General features: G+C 33.6%; 1 protein-coding gene across 2 annotated transcripts; it reads right to left on the bottom strand.

Moving 5' to 3' along the window:
* Nucleotides 1-15355: 15355 nt before the first annotated feature.
* On the bottom strand, nt 15356-18230 carry LOC131036427 (U-box domain-containing protein 54). Of its 2 annotated transcripts, none has more exons than XM_057968315.2 (8): nt 17935-18230; nt 17708-17826; nt 17505-17629; nt 16878-16999; nt 16488-16762; nt 16198-16326; nt 15817-16110; nt 15356-15687 (listed from the first exon to the last, which is right to left on the bottom strand). In XM_057968315.2, exons 1-8 carry the CDS (start codon nt 18179-18181, stop codon nt 15496-15498), a joined length of 1503 nt encoding a protein of 500 aa, XP_057824298.1. In that variant the 5' UTR covers nt 18182-18230; the 3' UTR covers nt 15356-15495. The 2 variants fall into 2 exon arrangements, with proteins under 2 accessions (XP_057824298.1, XP_057824299.1); XM_057968316.2 differs by having other exon boundaries at nt 15357-15687; nt 16488-16759; nt 17935-18229.
* Nucleotides 18231-20437: the final 2207 nt, after the last annotated feature.

A 20437-nucleotide genomic window follows, 5' to 3' on the forward strand; every position in this document is an offset into this window, starting at 1 on the left:
TTTTTGTCAATTTTGGCCCTACTCCATTTAGTTTCTTGTGATAACCATATATCCCCTTTTTCTTCATCTATCTAGTGCTTAATCAAGTGCCATTTGTCAGGGGAATTTAAGCCCCTGACGTTCCAAGATGTGATCCTTGTTGCCCTTGGGGAAGGGATGTACCCTTCCTTATTGTAAGTTTAGTTTGGCCTACTATCTTAGTTACTAATTCCAATTTGACTTTGTTTAATTTTTCCCTCCTCCCCCTGGATTTGATGTTGGGTCTACAGATTCTGGAGATAGATACCTCAAATCCTTTTGTGCTACAATCTCCAATCTCTTCCAACTCACTACCATCATCTTCTTCTCATTCTGATTCCACATCATCATCATCATTTGCATCTATCAAAATGTCAGGAGTATCATTGATTTCTTCTCCTCTAATCATAACTATATTCTAAACTTCATCATATGCTGCCAACGGCTTCTCTCCTAGTTCGACATGAATTACTACCTAAGACACTAGAGTTGCGTGATTTATCTCCCAATTGTTGGAAGAATCTCCCCAATAAATCCCCTTGTGAATATGGGAGGTCTTTGTTATGCATTTCTATCTTAGATTGTAGAGTCCTAGCTTCCCTTAACAAGATTTGCAGGTCTACTGTCCTATCTCCAGTTCTATCTCATGATATTTCCTACTTTGAGTCATTTGGTTCTAGTGGCTTTAAATATAGTTTAAGGGTAGGATTAAGTGTTGAGGGAAGAGCCGCATAATTTCATCTACAGATAGTTGTATCTTTGAATTATTTATGCTCCTGACATCTTCCATCCAAACTAATTCCACTGATTCAATGGGTGGATCAATGACCTGTCCAACCTCTCTTGGATCTACTAGGGTATCATCATGATTCTAAATCTTTCTTTGGGTACATGCATAGGCCTTTGTGTCTTTTCCAATTATCTCACATTCTAGACCAATGTATTCTCTAGAAAAGCATTTGAGACATAGCAACATTTGATCCTCTCTATCAATCCTCTGAGTCCAAACCTCCCCTACTCCAAATATCTTAACTCTGGTTGGCATGGTTGAAATATGATAAATATTGACACATATTCTTACGAAGCTTCCCAAAATTCTATCTTCCAAGATGTCATCTACTGAGATGAAGGATCCAAAACTTATTCTAATTTCTTTTAGCAACTTTATATTTTTTTGGAATGTTGTATAGCCTTACCCATGTCGGACGCTCAGGTAGAGTGTGTGTCCTAGGGTTAAGGTTGGGATACCACTTAATCAAATGCACTCTAATTCCATCCAACATGTAAGGACCACTATTTAGGGATTTCCATTGATCAGATTCTTTAGAGAATTCAATCAAGTAGTAGCTATTTGGGAGAGTATTGACCCTAATTCCATTACCCCATTTTTCCCTACAGCAATTCACAAAATTTCCTCTACCCTGAGATCGTCCTCTCTATTTTAAAAACACCCCTTTACTTTGAAGGCTATCCCTAATATTTCTTATTTTAACATCTTCTAAATGAATTGAAGTGAGGGCTATTTCACATACCTCATCTTGTTGTCCTATAGGTTTTCATTAATGATTGTCATCTTCCTTGAGACTTGTTCTCCTTCTCCATTCTTTGTTGGATCAAGGAGGGTGCACCGAACTACCAAATCTCCAATTATCAACTTGATTTGTTTTAGGTAGTTATGTTTGCCTGAACCACCCACTCCTTCCTTTCTTGAATCCGTGACTTTGAAAATAATCTGCAAGACTCATCATAAGAAGATTGTGTTCACTTGTGGGCCTTTGCTAAGTGTTATCCCATTGTCTAATCCATGGAGGTCCTCGTCTCTTTTTTGTCCATTGTGCATATCCTGTGTTTTGTCCATTTCCCATCTATGAATCTGCATGCTATTATTTCTGAAAATGGGGAAGGCATATGTTGACCCATCTATCACCCTCAAAGACCCATTGAGAAACATGCATTGTCTGGTGAAAGTGGTTTGGGTTTGGATTAGTTTGGAATCCTCCTTTGGTTACAGCAGGGAAATGTTGTCCTTCTGGATTTAGAGTCTGCCACTTCTCCTTGGCAACATGGTCTCAAATGGCCTCCATGGGAAAGGCCTCCTCTGCCTTTCGATCTCAAATTCCTGCAACTTTGCTCGCCACTCCCCACCAATTGTCATGCTCCACACCAATTCTAACAACTTCTTCTTGGATCCGGTTCAAAGTTTTTCTACTCTTTGCCATTTTTTGAATAAATTTATTTTAATTTTTATATCTTTGAGAATAAACATTGTTCTCCTTAATATGTTGATTTTAGCAAAAGATGGGATCTTATAATATTCAAAAGAATGATGACTAAAATTTAAACTTATCGGAATGAAGGATCCAATGTTTAAATTAAGCACTAGTATTATATTCTTTAAAAAAGTATTATTGTTATCATTTATACATAACTGAGAAGTTATATTTAAACCAAACAACATTTTTCATATTTTAGCAGTGAGATTATCATTGGAAGTTTTTTATTTCATCTAGAAAATTAAAAGGCCAAATTTATACAATGTTAGTCTCTCCTGAGTTATCTATGTTTCTATCTATTTACTAGATTTTTCAATGTATTAACTCTAAATCCTACTATAAATGTAATCCTAAATAGAAGTAACTTTTAACCCTAGCATTAGTTTTGAAATTTGCGGGAGTAGGAGAGTCGAGAGTTCTGGGGTTAGGGTTTCTTTAGGGGAGGAGGATGCAAAAGCAGAAGATGATGATGGAGATGACAATTTTCAGATCTACGCAGGGTTGTTCTTCCTAGGCTTTCAATTGTTTGTCACAAATGGTCATCTGGTCTTTGACTGGGGACTCCTTGTTTTTGTGTGGCTGATGGTTGTGACATGTTCCCCTCTGGTCTCAACAGTAGACATTGGTTTGTATGGGTCAAGAGCGTCGTCTCTTCTCGAGCCTTTGGTGTCCTCTTCGGCGAATGGTGTGGGTGTGGTAGTTTTGGATGTGTGTGGCTATGACATTTTTTGCCCTTTTCTCTCACCTTCTTCGCCCTCCCTTGCTATCTTTGGTGGGCGTTGGGGTCTCTTTCTTTTATGCGGTCACTTGGCTCAAGGTTTGATTTAGCCTCTTGTTTTTGTGTTTTCTTTGGGGGGTGCCTTTAGTTCTTTGTGTGTGCAACCCCTTGTTTCTCTTCTGGTCCATTTCTTGGGGGGGGGGGGGGGTTCGTTGCATGTCTCCCCTATTTTTTTGGTACTTTTTATGTGATGGGTATCTCTCCTATTGAGGTGGAGAGGTTTTTTCTATGCTGGACAATGAGAGATGTTTCTAGGATTTCGGTCTGCCTTTCTCCCTATCTTATTGAGGTGGCCCTTTCTCCTATTGAGGTAGGTATTAGGTGTAAGGGAGTGGTTTGGGTTCTGCTAGCAACGAATGGACTTTCTAGGTTGTCAATTTGCTTCCTTTTGTGTCCTTTTAAGGTGGATATCTCTTCTATTGAGGTGAAGAGAAGGGGTGAAAGATTTTTTTTACTGCTGTTTTCTACGTTGATGGTAGGGTTTGTCTTTTTACTCTCTCATGTGTTTCTTCACAAAATGTTCTGGGTTCATTGCCAAATCCCAGCTTCCCAATATTTTTTTCGAGTTGAGGGAGCCTTTGAAATCCCTCTTGTTTTTATTTGTGAAAGCTTATGGGTGTCTTTCCTTTTCTCTATCACTTAGATAGTTCATTCAAGTTATTTTGCTATGGTCTGGACTATTTATGGTTGTGGGAGCCAAATAAAACCCACTTGGATGGCTAAGGATGTTTGGTTTAACCCTATGGACACAGTTTCCTACTTTATGTCTATCTTTATGGATTCATTTATTTTTAAGGATAGGGACAACCTCTCTCCTATTGAGGTGAGTTTGGGTGTTGTGTTTGTTCATAGGAGTTGTAGATGGTGGTTGGTTGATCAATTGTTGGGTTATCAAGGCCTTGTAAAACCCTCATTCTTTGTTTGTGGGAGATTTGTAAAACCTATTATCTTCAGTGTTGCAGGAGCCCAGTAAAACCCTATTTTTTTGGCTCTTCCCAAGGATAGGTTGGATATGGACAGTTTTCAAAGGCCTAGTTTGGCCAGTTTTTGTTTTTGGTTAAGACCAGGCTTTGCTTATGGTTTGGAGGTTTTGTTACAGGTTATCAGAGCCTAGAAAACCCTTCTTGTTTGGGTTTTGGGAGCCCTCTCAAAATCAAAAATATTGCTGGTTGTGGGAGCCTTGTAAATTAATTAAGTTATGGGTGCCTAGAAAAACCCTTGGTTTTTGTTGAAAGTTAAGGGAGCCTTGATAAAACCCTTGTGTTAGTGAAGGATTTGGCCTCCTCATCTTTCAGCTAGGTTTCTTGGGTTTATCTTTGATTCTAGGCTATTTTTAGGCTACTAGTTGTCTTTGATGTATCATTAGCAGTTGTTTGTTGTGGGTTCAGATCTTGGTAAAATCTGAGAGTTTTGGGTCCCTTCAAAACCTATTGTAAGGGGTTTCAGGTCCACTCAAAACCTATTTATCCTAATCAAAAATATTGTTAACCCTAAACTTATCTCTAATTGGATAATAACCATTTTTATTTTGTTACATTATTTAATGAGCCTAGTTTATAGAAGATTCATGACTATATTTTTATGTACACCATGTCTGAGGTGCTTATCTTTCACTATAGAAAATTTATTGACATTAATTATTATTAAAAAAATATTATATTAATTATATTATAATATATTTAAATGCATTATTTTCTATTATAACTAAAACATAATATATAATTATAAATATATAAATATCATTATTTTAAAAATGAATTTATGTTATGTAAAATATAACATGTACAAACTAATATATAAATGTTATCATTTTAAAAATGAATTTATGTTATATAAAATATAACATGTACAAAATATGTTTTCATGTTTGCATAGGGTTAAATTCTTTTCTTTTGTTGATTCAAGCACAATAGACAATGTGGATGTTAAGATATTAAGTCTTTTATTAATAATTCTATGAAGCTAAATAATTTTTGTATAATATAACTTATATAATTATATCTTAGATTTAATGTAATGTAAATTCATTTTAGAAAAACATATTATAATTATATATTAAATTTTATAGTAACTCTTCCTCTCCTTTTCTATATATTGAGCTCCCCCCACTCTTTTCTTTCACACTGTCTACTTATCTCTCTCTCTCTCTCTCTCTCTCTCTCTCTCTCTCTCTCTCTCTCTCTCTCTCTCTCTCTCTCTCTCTCTCTCTCTCTCTCTCTCTCTCTCACTCTACCTATCTCTCTCACTATACCTCTCTCCCTCTCTCTATCTTCTTGTATCTCTATCTCTTTATCACTCTATCATAGTGTCGCATATATATGTATTCTCCCTCTCCCTCTCTCTCTCTCCCTTTATATGTGCTTATATCTTCCTCTTTATCTTTCCCTCTCCCTCTCCCTCTATATGTATCTATATCTTCCTCTCTCTCCTTCTCCCTATACATTTATCTCTATTTTCATCTTTTTCTCTATATCTCTCTATATATTTATCTCCCTCTCTACCACTTCCTCTCTATCTCTCTATTTTAATCTCTCCCTCCACCTCTCTCTATATTTCTATCTATTTCTCTCCCTTTTCCACTCCCCCTCTATCTTCAAAAATAGTTACATAACAATCACAAAACTATTCTAAAAAAAACATGACTTCAAGAAATATATAACAACCAAGTTGTGGAGTCCTAATTGAAGACAACTTACTAAATATATTAAGTATGACTCACAAAACTACGTGTATGAAACATATGAAAACAGAGTCCTAATTGAAATATAGTAAGTATGACTTGCACAAATACATTAATGACACATATAGATGAAGATTCCTAATTGACTTCACATTCCAACATTCTCCCACTTGATGAGGACCTTATAGGATTCATGTCATCACAATATTTACACTACTAAGAGCCACCTGATGAAAACACATCATCACTGCCATCCATTAAAAACCTCACAAATCCAAAATATGCTCTCGTGTTCCATCAAGACACCTGCAACAACATATAATATGTTTACCATCTCAAGAAACAATCCCTATCATCCTCCAATATCCCACCCATGGAAGAAAAAGGAACAAAAGGTCAAAATGCACTAGTTCAAAAAGAACAAGCATAAGATCCTCGTGATATCAAAGGATACAGAATACTACCACCACTCCACTATACTCACGATCTATACAGAAGCATCAATAAAATAAACTTCAAAGTGCATCACTAGAAAACAATTGTGAAGTAATCCTCCAGAAAAAAAAATACCAGCTAGAACAATAATCAAACTAACTACTTTCATCCAACTGATAAACCCATGCAACTAAAAATAGCACCCACAACAAGTGATAATCTATCCAATCACCCATACCTTGAAGGTAGATACACCATCAGTAAACTCATGCCACCAACATAACCAACTTGAGAAACTACAACCTCAAGCTCCATGTGTAAACTAGTCAATGAGGGCAAAACGGATTCAAGAACTCCCATTAGATGGGTAATATCGAACCTAAAAGGATCAAAGGCATACCAAGTCTACTAATCACAACACATAGAAAGTGTAACCACATAGTACCAAGGATTATACACAAAGATGAAAAACGTATAAACAAAATTGTTGCAAGGAACATTTATCTCAATAGGTCTCCATAACTCTCCTATGCTCTCCACGTCAAATAGAAGAAATAGATATAGGAACCTCCACGTCATCACCTTGACAACATATGACCACAAACTAGTGATCATTGCAACTTCATACAGAACCTCAAATCGAATACCAAATAAATCTGAACCTCCTAGAAGTTCACTAAGACCAAAGAGAGAAATTACAAACCATAAACATATAGCATGTCATTCTACAAACATGCAAGTGCAAGGAACCTGCAAATTGTGGAACATATATCTAATACCAAATGAAGAGAAATTAAGCAGTCTAGAAAGCCATCTAAGATCAGTATGCACATACATCATCTAACAGAAACAAGCACTACTATGCCATAAAGTGGAATTAGACAGTTTATTTCCCACATTAACCCTTAGAGGAAAGTGATTGCAATTTAAAACCTTGTGAGATTGAACCACAATTTTAGCAGCATGCATACATTTAGATTCAACAACACAAAATCATAAAATAGAAGAAAAGATAGAAGAATAGAACACAGATTTACTGTGGGGAAAATCTTTTTGGGTAAAAAACCCTACATTCCGAAACCAGAGAGCCATTGTATTATTCAACAACAAAAATAGTTACAATACAATCTCAAAACTATTGTACAAAAACATGACTTCGAGCATTATATAACAACTGAGTTACAAAATCCTGATTGAAGACAACTTACTAAATATAGTAAGTATGACTCACACAACTAGATGTATGACACATATAGAAGCGGAGTCCTAATTGAAGACAACTTACTAAATATAGTAAGTATGACTCACACAAGTACATGTATGACACGTACAAAAGTAGACTCCTAATTTACTTCACATCCCAACAACATTGATGTTAGAATGTCATAACTTACTAGCCACTATACTACTATAGTTTTCTATCACGTCTTTCCACCCACTGAGTAGTCTAGCAAACAAGTAGACAGTGTGGTTCACTTGGTCGTTGATTAAGAGCTTAGAAGTTCCAAAAATAGTGAACCCACTTCATGGTGCAAGTTTGTGGTATTGCAACACATGTACACATCAATTGTTCATTTTCAAATACATTGCGAAAGAACTTATTGCAAACTTTTCAATGTGGTCACACCTTAAAATTGCAACATTGTGATATTGTTCCATGTACTCACTAGATAAATAGACTTTGACATAACTCAAGTTAATAACATTCACCTATAAAAACAAACTAAGGTTTTTTTTGTTTTTATTTGTAATAAATCTTTTTCATTAAAAATATCACATTTTTACATATGAAATCAAATAAATTATCTTTAATCTTAAAAAATTCGAACTCTTAATTTATTGAAAGATATATGTATAAATTTGCATTTTAAGTGATATGCATTAATCACTCATTTATTACATTTACTAAATAACCATGTACCTATACATAAAACATTTAAACATCCAATGTTATATTACTTTGAAAGCATTTCACTAGAAAACTAATATTAATTATTTTAAATGTACTTACAACAAGGGAAGACCCAAAAAAAAAAAAAAAAAAATGGCTCAAACCTCCTTAGCCAACCAAATCAAGCTCATAGTCGATTTTTTTAATATCTCAACCCTTCATGATATTTAAAAACATAAAATTCTCACATTTTATTCACTCACAGGTACACATATTATTCGGACAATTACACAATTTAATATACAATAGTTCCTGCCACTTGGCAGGTACTATAACAGCAATATAAATCTAGATTATTGTTTTCAACATGACTGGCTCTCCCTACAGTTGTTATTTTGTTCTTGTTGTATGGCAACTGTTTCATATCCTCACAACTATTTTCACAAGGATCGAGCACACGGTACACATATTCTCTAGATCCCAACTTATTCCTTCACTGAGCAATCCCAAAACCTTTGCAACTTCTTCATCATCAACAATTGCAGCAGCTTCTGTTATGATTTCCATATGCTACTTATCATCCATTTCATTGTTCACAAAACCAAGATCTATCCGAGTCTCAAAACTGTCAGAGCACTCAGTGTAAAAATTGAGATTTTCAATATGAACTAGTTCTCGTTGACTTTCCCTGTAGTCGTATTTCCTACGACACATGGGACAGCAGTTCTTAATTTTGGTGGATCTGAGGATACAATTGTAGTGAAATATGTGCTTACATGGCAACTCTTTCATATCCCCAAAACACTTTTCCAAAGGATCCAGACATATGGCACACACATTCTCATGGTCACAACTTATTCCTTCACTGGGCAATCCCAAAATCTCTTTGGCTTCTTCATCAGTGTTGATCTGATATTCATGAAAGTGTTGAACACCATGAATTTCTTCCGCGTGTTGATGCTCAACATTACAATCCATAAAAAAGTGCTCCAGCCATAACAAATCTTCCATTCGAAAATCTCTGTCATTGAAATCAGGAGAACGGAAATCTTGCTGATTTTGAGATTGAGGGGAAGGATTATTAAGGCATGCAGAAGACCCATACATGATTTTAGCAGCACGGTCATATTCAAGCGCAGCCTCACAGGCTGTGTCAAAAGTGCCCAGCCATAGACGTTTTCCTTCGTCGGGTTCTCTAATTTCTGCAACCCATTTACCCCAACTGCGCTGTCTCACTCCTCTGTAATTACTCGAGCATTTCTTAATTCCTTTGTTGGGTTCTCTAATTTCTGCAGCCCATTTGCCCCAAGGGCGCATCCTAACTCCTCTGTAATTTCTGGAGACTTTCTTATCTTCCCCTGTTCTTTCCATGCTATTGCGGTACCAAACGAATTTGAATTCGTTCAAAACCCCTCGAAAAAAACAAAATCTCCAACCCAATATAAAACTGATCTGATGAATTGAGACGCCGATGCTCAATTTGTATATAATCGGTGCCTTGACGACTACGTTTCCTGAAGTTTCCTGGAAGCTGAACTAAAACCACACAATGCAAGAAACTTTGCCGTTTGCAACGGTCATTTACTGATATTTTAAGATGTATGGAAGCTTCATGGCTAAGTAACCAATGCCATACGCAATTGCGTTCGTAAGCGGAAGACAAAAGCATATTTTATAAGTAAACCAATGCGATACGCAATTGCTTACATAGGCGAAAAGTCAACTTTCCCATCCCTTTTGAAGAGCATTGAAGTGTGGTGTGGTTTATCAACCATGATCTCTATTTGGATCCTTATCAACTTTTTTTTTTGATGATGGATTATTATTTTGGTCTGAAATGTCAAGGAAAAAAAGAGTTTAAATCAGATATTAGTTCTTTTTTTAAATCTAATGGATTGTGGAAAATCAGTACTAACTATTGAACGGTTTTGACAAAAAACAAAAGATCTAAATTATGTCTCTTTCTAAATCTAATGGATTGTGGAAAATTAGTACCAACTATTGAATGTCTTAAACAAAAGATACAAGATTTAAAATAGGTCTTTTTCTAAATTTAATGGATTGTGAAAAATTAGTATCAAGTTTTTAATGCCTTTGAAAAAAGACACAAGATTTAAACTAGGTCTCTTTCTAAATCTAATGGATTGTGGAAAATTAGTACCAACTATTGGATGCCTTTGACAAAGACACAAGATTTAAACTAGGTCTCTTTCTAAATCTAATGGGTTGCGGAAAATTAGTACCAACTATTGAATGCTTTTGACAAAAGAGACAAAACAATAAATTTGTTAGATTAAAATATTTAATAATTTGCACAATTTCTTCATCACTAAGAAATAATAAATGGCTCCACTTGCCTTCAAGAGTGCAACCCTACCATTTTCATCTTGGCCACAAAAGAACCAATGGCATAATAGGGAAATTTGTCACACTAACAATTTTGAGAGTAGATGAGATAACGCTGCATTCCAACTCTATATAATATTCCTTTTACTTCTCTTAGCATTTTTAAAAGTAACTAGTTCCCACCACTACTGCCAACTTTTTGTGATACAAATAACACAATAGGAAGAAACTATAAAACTGATTGCTCTCATATTTTGAGAGATTATACAATGTTGCAAGAATCTTCCATATGATCAATGGGTTCAAATATATGTTCTCTTATGACAATTATTTTTAATTTATTGAAGTTGAACTCACCCTAGATGTTGATGTAGCTCTATAATCTAATGACACAATGTTTAAACCCATCAAATTGAACATGTGCCTTTAATTAATATTAACCTCCTTTCCATAGTACAATTAATATTGTTACTTAAAAATATTAGAATAACGAAACTAATAGCACAACCCTACCCAAAGTGTAAGTGGAGAGAATAGCTCTATAGCTCTAGTGACCTCTATTCGGATATTTTATTACAAATAAGAATCCAAACATTTCAGTGGGAACTAAAATAATAAAATTTCAAAATATAGAATAGTAAAGTTACGATTTCTTTAGGAAAAATTAGCATCTTTAGGATATCTTTTCCACTTCAATGATTCATAATCCTTTTCTAGATCAATGACCTCCTTATGGAATATTCTCTTCAATTTATCTTCTATTATCAACTCTTGTAGAAAACAAAACCTCATTTGATGAATTATATATATCTTCTCAACCAAGGCCTTAGCCAAGTATATTTTATGAGATAGTTTCAATAGAATTTGGTCAATCTTTTTTCTCACATGTGGATTCAACACCTATGTAAAACAGAGAGAATTTGAATTTAGGCTTATGTAAACTATCCTCAGTGCTATCTTTTTTCAATCAGATACAAAGATATCTTTAATCATTCAGACTAACCTGGCTATATTGGTAACATTTTGTAACTCTACTTGTAGCTAATAAATCTATTATTACATCAAAAGAGATATCCTTTAATTGACTTCATTAAGTCGATTACTTTTGTGAGCCTGTGATGTTAACATCTACAACTCTATTCATTTCTTACTCTTGTACCTTCCAAAGTTTTTTCTAATATCCTTCAATAGTAAAATTGATCTTTTTCATCTTACAATCTAAGGAAATTCAATTAGATTATTATACATACATATTTCTCAATGGAAACTTTGTTTAGATCTCAACACGCAACCTTTGAATCTTAATATCTTGTTTTTTCACTAGGTGTGCAACTAATTCACCATATATTTTATTATTTTAATCTCTAGTTCTTACTTTTGGAGTTTCCTACTTAACTTTGACAATTATTTGGTTATAGGATTTTATATTTATTGCACTAGCTTTATATGTTCCTTGAGTTGTTCTTTAAAAATATTCATCCCTATTCATGTACTACATAGTATTAAGGATGTATGATTCCTTGTGGATTATTAATACTAAGGGTCACGTGATAAATCATCAATGCCTATGTGCTAGATTTTATAGAGATCTTATCTTTATACATGAGAGAGATTTATCCTCTCTTTTTCTCTAATTTTCTATTTTCTCTTCATAATACATTCATGCAATAGTCATCTATTGATATTGATGTGTAGGTTACAATATGAGACCACCTACAAAGGACTACCTGAACTGAAACCACAAGGAAAAGTAATCTACTACTATGTAAGTGTTAGTGGGGCTCTACAAGAAACAAAGTATGTGTGGTCATAATGGCTGAAAGCTGGAGTTTTGGAAATATTGGTTATACTTAGAATGATTTTGCAAGTAGCATAGATGTCAAAAAGAGAAATTTTGGATGTCTTTTATTTAGGATTAGGGGATTTTCATGGGCATTAAAGAAACAACCTATAGTGACAATTTCATCAGTCAAAGAAAATATGTAGTTGCAACTACCACATCATGTAAAGCAATATGGATGCATCATTTTTTATCAGATTTGTTACATAATCAAGACGAACCAACACCAATCCTTTGTGATAACAAGTCAACAATCATAGTATCAAAGAATAATTTATTTCATAAGAGAAGAAAGCACATTGATATGAGGTACCACTTCATTCAAGAATTGAATAACAATGGAGAAACCTATCTTAAATTCTACAAATCTAAAGATCAATTGGTTAACATTTTCACTAAGGCATAACAAAAGAACAACTTTGAATTTCTCTGTACAAAATTTGGGCATTGTTGATATTAAACTATTTAGTGGTAGAAATTAAGGGGGAGTGTTGGTAGGCATTAATTCTTGCCAAAAAAAATCAACAAATTGTCAAGCTCATTTAAAATAGAATTTTCTCACTGCCATTCTAGATGTCTCTCCCACCGACCTCCCCTCCATTTTCTACACATGTGTTTTGACTATGTTGTATTCCATGTAGTGTTAAGACCTATTAATAGGGGCACTTGTAATCGATTTTTTCTTTTGTGGTTATCAAGTCTACCTTCAATTAATGATCCTATCCCATTAGACAAATATCCAACTTGATCATTTGACATAGCTCTTGTTGGTAGGTGTGTGGTTGTTCTCATAATTCTTCTCTTAATCTAAATAAATGTAAAAAATAAAATTAAACATTTAGCTAGCTAGCATCATACTACACACATACATTTACGTAACACATATAATAAGTGGCTTACAAGTTGAATTTTTAAAGTAAAAGGAAACTCACTTCTTCTTTTTGATTATCATCGATAGAATAAAATTCTACATTAATAAATGTAAGTACTCAATCTATTTACATATACTTTCATATGTGATATATTGACTCTTTTCAACCATTTATATATAACTTCATATTTAATTAATACAATATTACAATTTATTTAAAATTACTCTTTACAACCTAAAATAATGACTAGATATTTCATAAAATGACAAGAACATTTTTATATTTCACATGTTGGATCTACATTGATAAAATATATAAGTTATTAGATTCATAATATAAATAAAACAGAAAACTATAAATAATCTGCACATTAAAGATTTGAACGAGATCATATGAGATTTGTCAATTTCTCTGTGATATTGATCAAATTATTACTGTAAGCATTTGTTTCAATGTGGTTTCTTAGATATTATTGTTGTGAATAATGCAATGGATTGTTTGTGAATTTATTTTATCAATTTTAAGGTAATCAGGATATGGAAATCTTAACATAAACTACTGAAGCTGCACAAATTTTGTGATAGCCCAATGAAGAAATAAATTACGATCCTGCCAATGTCTATGTCATATGCCTCGATCCCTGGAAAAATAGTTGTTGTATATATATATCTAAGAGTTGACATGTAAGTATATGTATATCATATATATATATATCTTAAGACCCACAAAAAAATAGAAACAATTGTCCCATATGCCGTACAAATTCGATATAAGGAAAAGACTGTCAAATTGAAAACCTTAATAAAAATTTATTACATTTTTAACCTATTGGTTACTCCAATATGTGTCCACGATAGACATATTTATTTCATGCACATTTGAGGACCATAAAGTTATTTTAATTTAAGTATATGAGGTATCTTCACTTAGGATAGATTAAAATATCCCAAGCGTTCAATTTATTGGGGTATAGAATAAAATTTTCATATGCTTTTTATGTCTTTTTATTAAAATATAGATAGAAATTAGAATAGAATATCTTAAAATATTGGGAGAAAATAAGAATAGTAGCGTAGATTTATAAGTTGCAATCCATCATTTTGTGTCAAAATTTATTTCAATTTTCTCTTCAAATAGTGAATTATTTATTCAAATTAATAGTCAAGAGAACAGTAATATTCATAAGGAATTTTTTAAATTCAAGAAAGGCTACTTTACATTTTAGTGATTTGTAAAACCTTTTTCCTTATTTTGTAGGGAAATTATTTGAATATCAATTTTGACAAAGTTATTCGTGAGCATGTTGTAATAGCTCATCAAGTCTATGAAACTTTTTATTTCAATTAAATAATATTTCTTGATAACATCAATCTTCCTTGGATCCACTAGAATCTCTTTGCAAGAGATTATGTGGTCCAAATAGTTTAACTCTAGCATTAATATTCCTTGATAGCATTCTATTCCATGATAGTGTTAATCTTTCTTGAATCCACTACAGTCCCTTTCCATAAGATTATGTGACACAAGTAGCGTATCTCTATTCATAAAAATGAACATTTAGATAGTTTCTCAAATAACCTATATTATCTCAACCTCTGATGTAGCAATCAGGATGTTACTTAAGTTCTTTTTGATCTTTTAAATAAGCCAAAATACCATTAAAAAACAATATGATAAATTGATCAAAGTAAATCCCAATAGATATTATTTATCCTATTCATGAAAGTTTCAAGTATATTAATTTACTCAAGAAAAGCACAACAAATTTGTAGTGACAAGATCTAATCTTATAGAAAGATATATATAAGTCTTCTTCCTTTATACTTAGTTAATATATGTGGTGACCCCAAATTTCAGCAAATATGTATTAATCAAACTTCTTAAATAGACACATATTGTGTACTCACTCAAGTTTGACCTATGTCTTAGGGATGACATTCTCCCCTTAATAATACTACATTGTGATACTAAAACACACACACACACATATATATATTTGTTTTATTATATTTATTAGAGACATTAGATAAACATCAAATTCATTTTTTTTTAAAAAAATACTTCACAACCTAACTTCAACCTCAACTCTTAAAAAAAATGTATTTATATGTTCAATTTCATTTATCGAGACACAATGTTTACCTAATTTTATAAAATGTTAAAAAATTCAATTAGTTATACTTAAATAGAAGTATTCCTCGGAACCATCCAAATTGCCCAATGATCAAGGTCGATTAATGATTTCTCAATTGCAATGACTTTTTTTTTTTTAAATGAACATTATCGACAATCGAACATTATAAATTTATATTGATTCTATGGATCTTATATACAGTCGAAAAGATTGGCTAGTATTTTGGATTTACAAGAAAGCGCCTTTTTCTTGCCACTCTCGAATGGCTGATCTCAGAGCAAAGTTTGCGATCAGATTCTTGTGCGCAAGTTTCTGGTTTGTCATGGGCGATGTGTCTTTTCCGCAATCGAACCATCCCTGAATTGCTTTCCTTTCGTATGTAAAGCTGTCTGCGGCAACGTAAGGATCCTCCATAACCTCCTGCAAATCAGTACATTTTTTTTGGGTTAAAAACTAGAACCCTGATATTTGGTAGAATCAGATAAATATGGAACTAAAAATCTATCTTTAGACTGTTAGGGTTTTGTCGAGCAGAAAAATGATCAGTACCTGGAAAATTGGACAGATGAAGAAGCTCGGAACGCTTATTTTCTCGTCTACTTTCACCGATGGATCAAGTTCGGTAATGGAGAGCTTTTCCCGTAGTGCTGCGAGCTCTTGGACGGCTTCGTGTCGTTCAAATGAGATTTGATTTAGTCTCTCAACCACTGCTCCAAGATTTTCTTCCGCTTTATTTCGCTGCCTTCTAATTTCTTCGTGTTTCTCTTCGGCGACAGTTAAGCGCGAGATCGCTGTTTCTTTCTCCATTACTGTTTTTCTGAAGGCACCTTCGAGGCATTTAAACTGATAAAGGCAAAGCATTTTGATTAATTTCTTTGCGGCAAACAATATTACAGTGTAAGTTAATTAAGAAAGAAGAAGTGTATATACTCTGTTATCAGCATTAACGGCAGCCGCTTCTGCTTTCATACGTTTGGCGGTTTCCCTTTGCGCTTCCTCTTTCGCATTTTCGCTCGATTCCAATGCCTCTATGATCTGTTTTACCAAGCTTTCAACTTCCTGCATCAATATTCAATATCTTCAATTCCTAAATTTATCGCAGATGCAGATTTACAAATACGTTTACAATCTTTAACATTTTGACTTGTGTCGTTAAAGATCAGCTCAAAGAAATGAAAAAGTTTTAGGAAAGGAGAAAAAGATTTTTCCAGAAGAAATACTTGTGATCTTTGAGGCTCAGGCGGAGAGCAGCCTTCAACACTGAATCCCGCAGTCTCTGCCGCTGCCGATTCTGAAGAAACTTCATCGATCGCGTCAATTATTTTTGACCTGTTCAATTCTTCCACGGATGCAGGTGTCGAATCTCCATTGACTGGAAAAGTCGACGAACTTTGATTGTAGGTGTCCTTATCCAGCCGGAAGTTTCGCGGCAATGCAAGCAATTTACCAAAATCGTCTGGACAAAGACTTTTGTGCCTATTAAACTTCTGGTCTGCTATTTGAAATCCATTGCGTCAAGCAAAGACAACTTGTAAATTTCGGAGTCAATATTATTATTGCAAATATATATTTATTGATTTTTTTTGAACTGATAAATATACATTACTTACTATGACGTACAGTGGACCCTGGGCTAAATGATACGAGTTTATCTTTGCACACAATCCACACGTCACAGGACTTGATCACGCGCCTTCGGACGTAATCCGCTTTTCCGGCTGCTACCATCTTTCTGTTCATAATATTTTACATTAAGAAATCGAAAATGTTGGGGGAAATACTAGTCCAAAGAGTGTAAATTATAAGAAGTCTATGGAAAGTCTCCATTACAGAAGAATTGTTATGGTTCAGTATTATCAAAAGATTTTTTTTTCCGTTCTAGTGTTCTATCATTGAGTTACTAGTTTCTATCGGAAATAAGTCGTAATTTATATAAAATGAACAGGTTAGTGTTAGAATAATCTTCCAGTAAATGGAAGATCTTAAAGATCTTAGGCTCAAATCTTATGAAAGGTCTTCGGTTCAAATCTCATGAAAGATTGTCTATTTGAATCCATCAAAAGCTCAAATGAAATGTAGCAAAAAGGGGAAAAAATAAACTACACAAAGAATATTGATTATGAAGAGGTCAATAACCTCAAGTAGAATACCTGAAAATTTAAATAAGAGCCTTTAACTGATCAATTAAAAAAACAGGAAAATCTCAACAGAAAATTGTGCACGGTTGTCTCGAATACCTCGATATGCCACCGCTGGAAGAGCTTGTTCCCATGATAAGCTTGGTGATTCCGAGCTCTGAAACCACTTCAACAATTCCTTTTGAAACGTCATTCTTTTCAACTACCAAAGGCTTTGCTTCGACCTGTTCTCAGATAGTTTCAGACAGTTGAACACAGTACACTAACTCTCCATAATTCACCAAAGGCAGTGGGATTCGTACCTTGGCTTGTGTGCAAATCTCCAAATATTTATCAAGACATTTGTTCACATCCTTCTCTATATCCTTCATGTAGACATTAACGAGATCCTCGTTCACTTGATCCACTGGGATTTTCCCAACTGCAAAATCACAAAACCCTCAAAATATTTAAAAAAAACAGAAACAAAACCCTAGCGGACATATGTACGAAAGTCAAGTTTCAATCCGATTAATGAGAAATCTCCTACTGGCTGAAGGGATGTGGCGAATTCGACGCTGGATATGAAGAAGAATTACAAGCGCAGCCTGCCTGTTATCCAAGTTTTGGAAAGCCCATTTCAGTGCATTAACGCTCTCGCACAGATCTTTTCCGACGGCAACATAAATTTTCTGCTGCAAAACAGGACCTTCTGTCTGGATAATTTCTTCAATTTCTTGCTGTGTTGCTACCTGCACGGCGCTCTGATGGCCTGCTGTAGCTACTGCAGTTCTCATTTTCCAAAAACTTGTGTACAGTTTGAAGAGGATTTAGCAGAACACATTGCTTAATACATACGGCCATATGATTATCAAAACATTTGACGGTCTGGCATTGACCTTGACTTTTAACAGCATCGAATATAGAATATTCCCGGCTCAGGACAGCTGGATAATCTCGCGGTGGGGCAGAATATGTTAGGAAAATTCCATTTTGTTTAAATTTTCCTCGTCCCTGCTCCCCACAACAACCCCCAGCGACCTACATCCACAAATATATATTTAGTTTTAGATTCAATGTTCTAGGTCTATTTTAATTATATGATCTTTAATAAAATGTATTATATAATATTAAATTTCACATTATTATCACTAATCTTTCAATGTTTTGGTTTTAATATTTAGATTTTTATTTGTTATTATATTTTTTTTTAAGGTGCAGATTTAAGTCAAACTATTTAGGTAGACATAATTTCAAGTTTTTATATTCAAATTCTAAAGTTAATGCTATTTCTTATTAGTTGTGTAGATTTATGTTTTTATGGTGTTGTTTATGAAGACAGTCTTATCTATTGTTAGTTGTCAAAGTTTAATAAAAATCAACATCGATTCAAGAGCATTCACATGGGAGCATAATAACAACAATATAATTCATCTTCATCTAAATTACATTAGTTCACATCATCTCATGCAATATTGTATGCTTTCTTGTTGACCATAGGAGAACAAAATTTACCAACTTTCCAAACAATGTCTATAAGTATAAGTAAAATGAGACAAGACACAACAACTTTTGTCAATTTTTTTAGCAATTCAAGGTAATGAATATAGTTGAATTTCATAAGCATAGAAGTGAACCTAAACTAGTTACAATCAAATTTTGGATTAAGAGGTGTTGATCTACTAAGGCCCTAATTTTATGCAATCCCCACAAATCAATTTCATGCATCTTAAAAATATATTCCCTCATATGAATTTTGAGCTAAATATTACATTTAATTTATTGAAACTACACAAATTTAATTCTATATACATTGAAGGTAAAAATTGTAGAATAATGCCTCATTTCTTCATGTTTTTGATCCACTTCAATTATATCATCCTTTATACAATAACATATCTACAAGTAATGCTTTCTTCCATTGAATTTGGCTCATGACAATATCCTAGTTTGATTCCATCATTGTGAATCTCCAATATCTAGGTACATGTCCACTTGATCCCTAATTTTACAACTTGGTTTAGAATTCCTGGTGTAGGTTTGATCCAAATTATTTCTCTGGGTACAAATCTAGAGCTAAATTTTAACTTCAAAAATGTAAGAAAAAATATTGTTGTCATTTTCCCTATAGTCATTATGAGTTAATATAGCACACATTTATGTTCTAATTTTCTGAATTTGAGGACAACCTTAATCCATTATTACTATAAAATAGATATGGTAGGATCTGAACAACATCATAGAGAAAAGTTAAATTAGAAATAAAATGCTTTAACATCATCTTAGGTATCACTGCATACTTACCTAGTGTCTTCATTTATACATATCCACCAACTATAAAAAAATTGTAACACTAAATTGTCTCATAATGACACTATAATGTTGTGAAATAGGGTTCACAAGTTTCTGCATTCAAACTAGGAACTAGACCTATTTCCACAATGGTTACATTTAAGGAGAGGGATGAATCCACTTGCTCATTCTCAAATCTGATTGAAAAGGACTAAGCACAAGGTGGATTCAAGTTTTCTTGTATGAATTGAAAATGAACTTTGGAAAGGTGTAAATTGAATGCATGCTCTAAGGCTAAACATTTAAAATTAATGTGTATAAGAAGTTCTAGATTTGATATGCAGACATAAGTACATCTATGGAATCAAGGATATGAGTGGAACCTATGTCTAAAATTTGGGACTAAAAGTGCAAGACAATGGTGCTCTTGGCAAACTTGTCCTTAAAATGTTGGATGTGGGCAACAAGTATCTTTTTGGAATCAAAATACAATCTTGAATATCCTCCTAAATTTTCATCAGAAACTTGTTAGACATAGGTGTATGGGGTGACCTTGTCCTCCACTTTTTACCTCTACAAAAGATGGATCGAACTGTCTCTATCTACTCTACCTGATTCTGCAATTGTAGCTTCTAAACCTGTAACCTACACACCAAAGAAGACAAGTTGTGTTTTTATAGGGGTTTTCCTAGGTCGAATACCGGGCTTGGAATTAACCATATAATTAAAATATAAATTCAAATAAAATACAAGTGCAAAGC

Source organism: Cryptomeria japonica, chromosome 7 (assembly GCF_030272615.1).
Source record: "Cryptomeria japonica chromosome 7, Sugi_1.0, whole genome shotgun sequence".
Classification (NCBI taxonomy): Eukaryota; Viridiplantae; Streptophyta; class Pinopsida; order Cupressales; family Cupressaceae; genus Cryptomeria; species Cryptomeria japonica.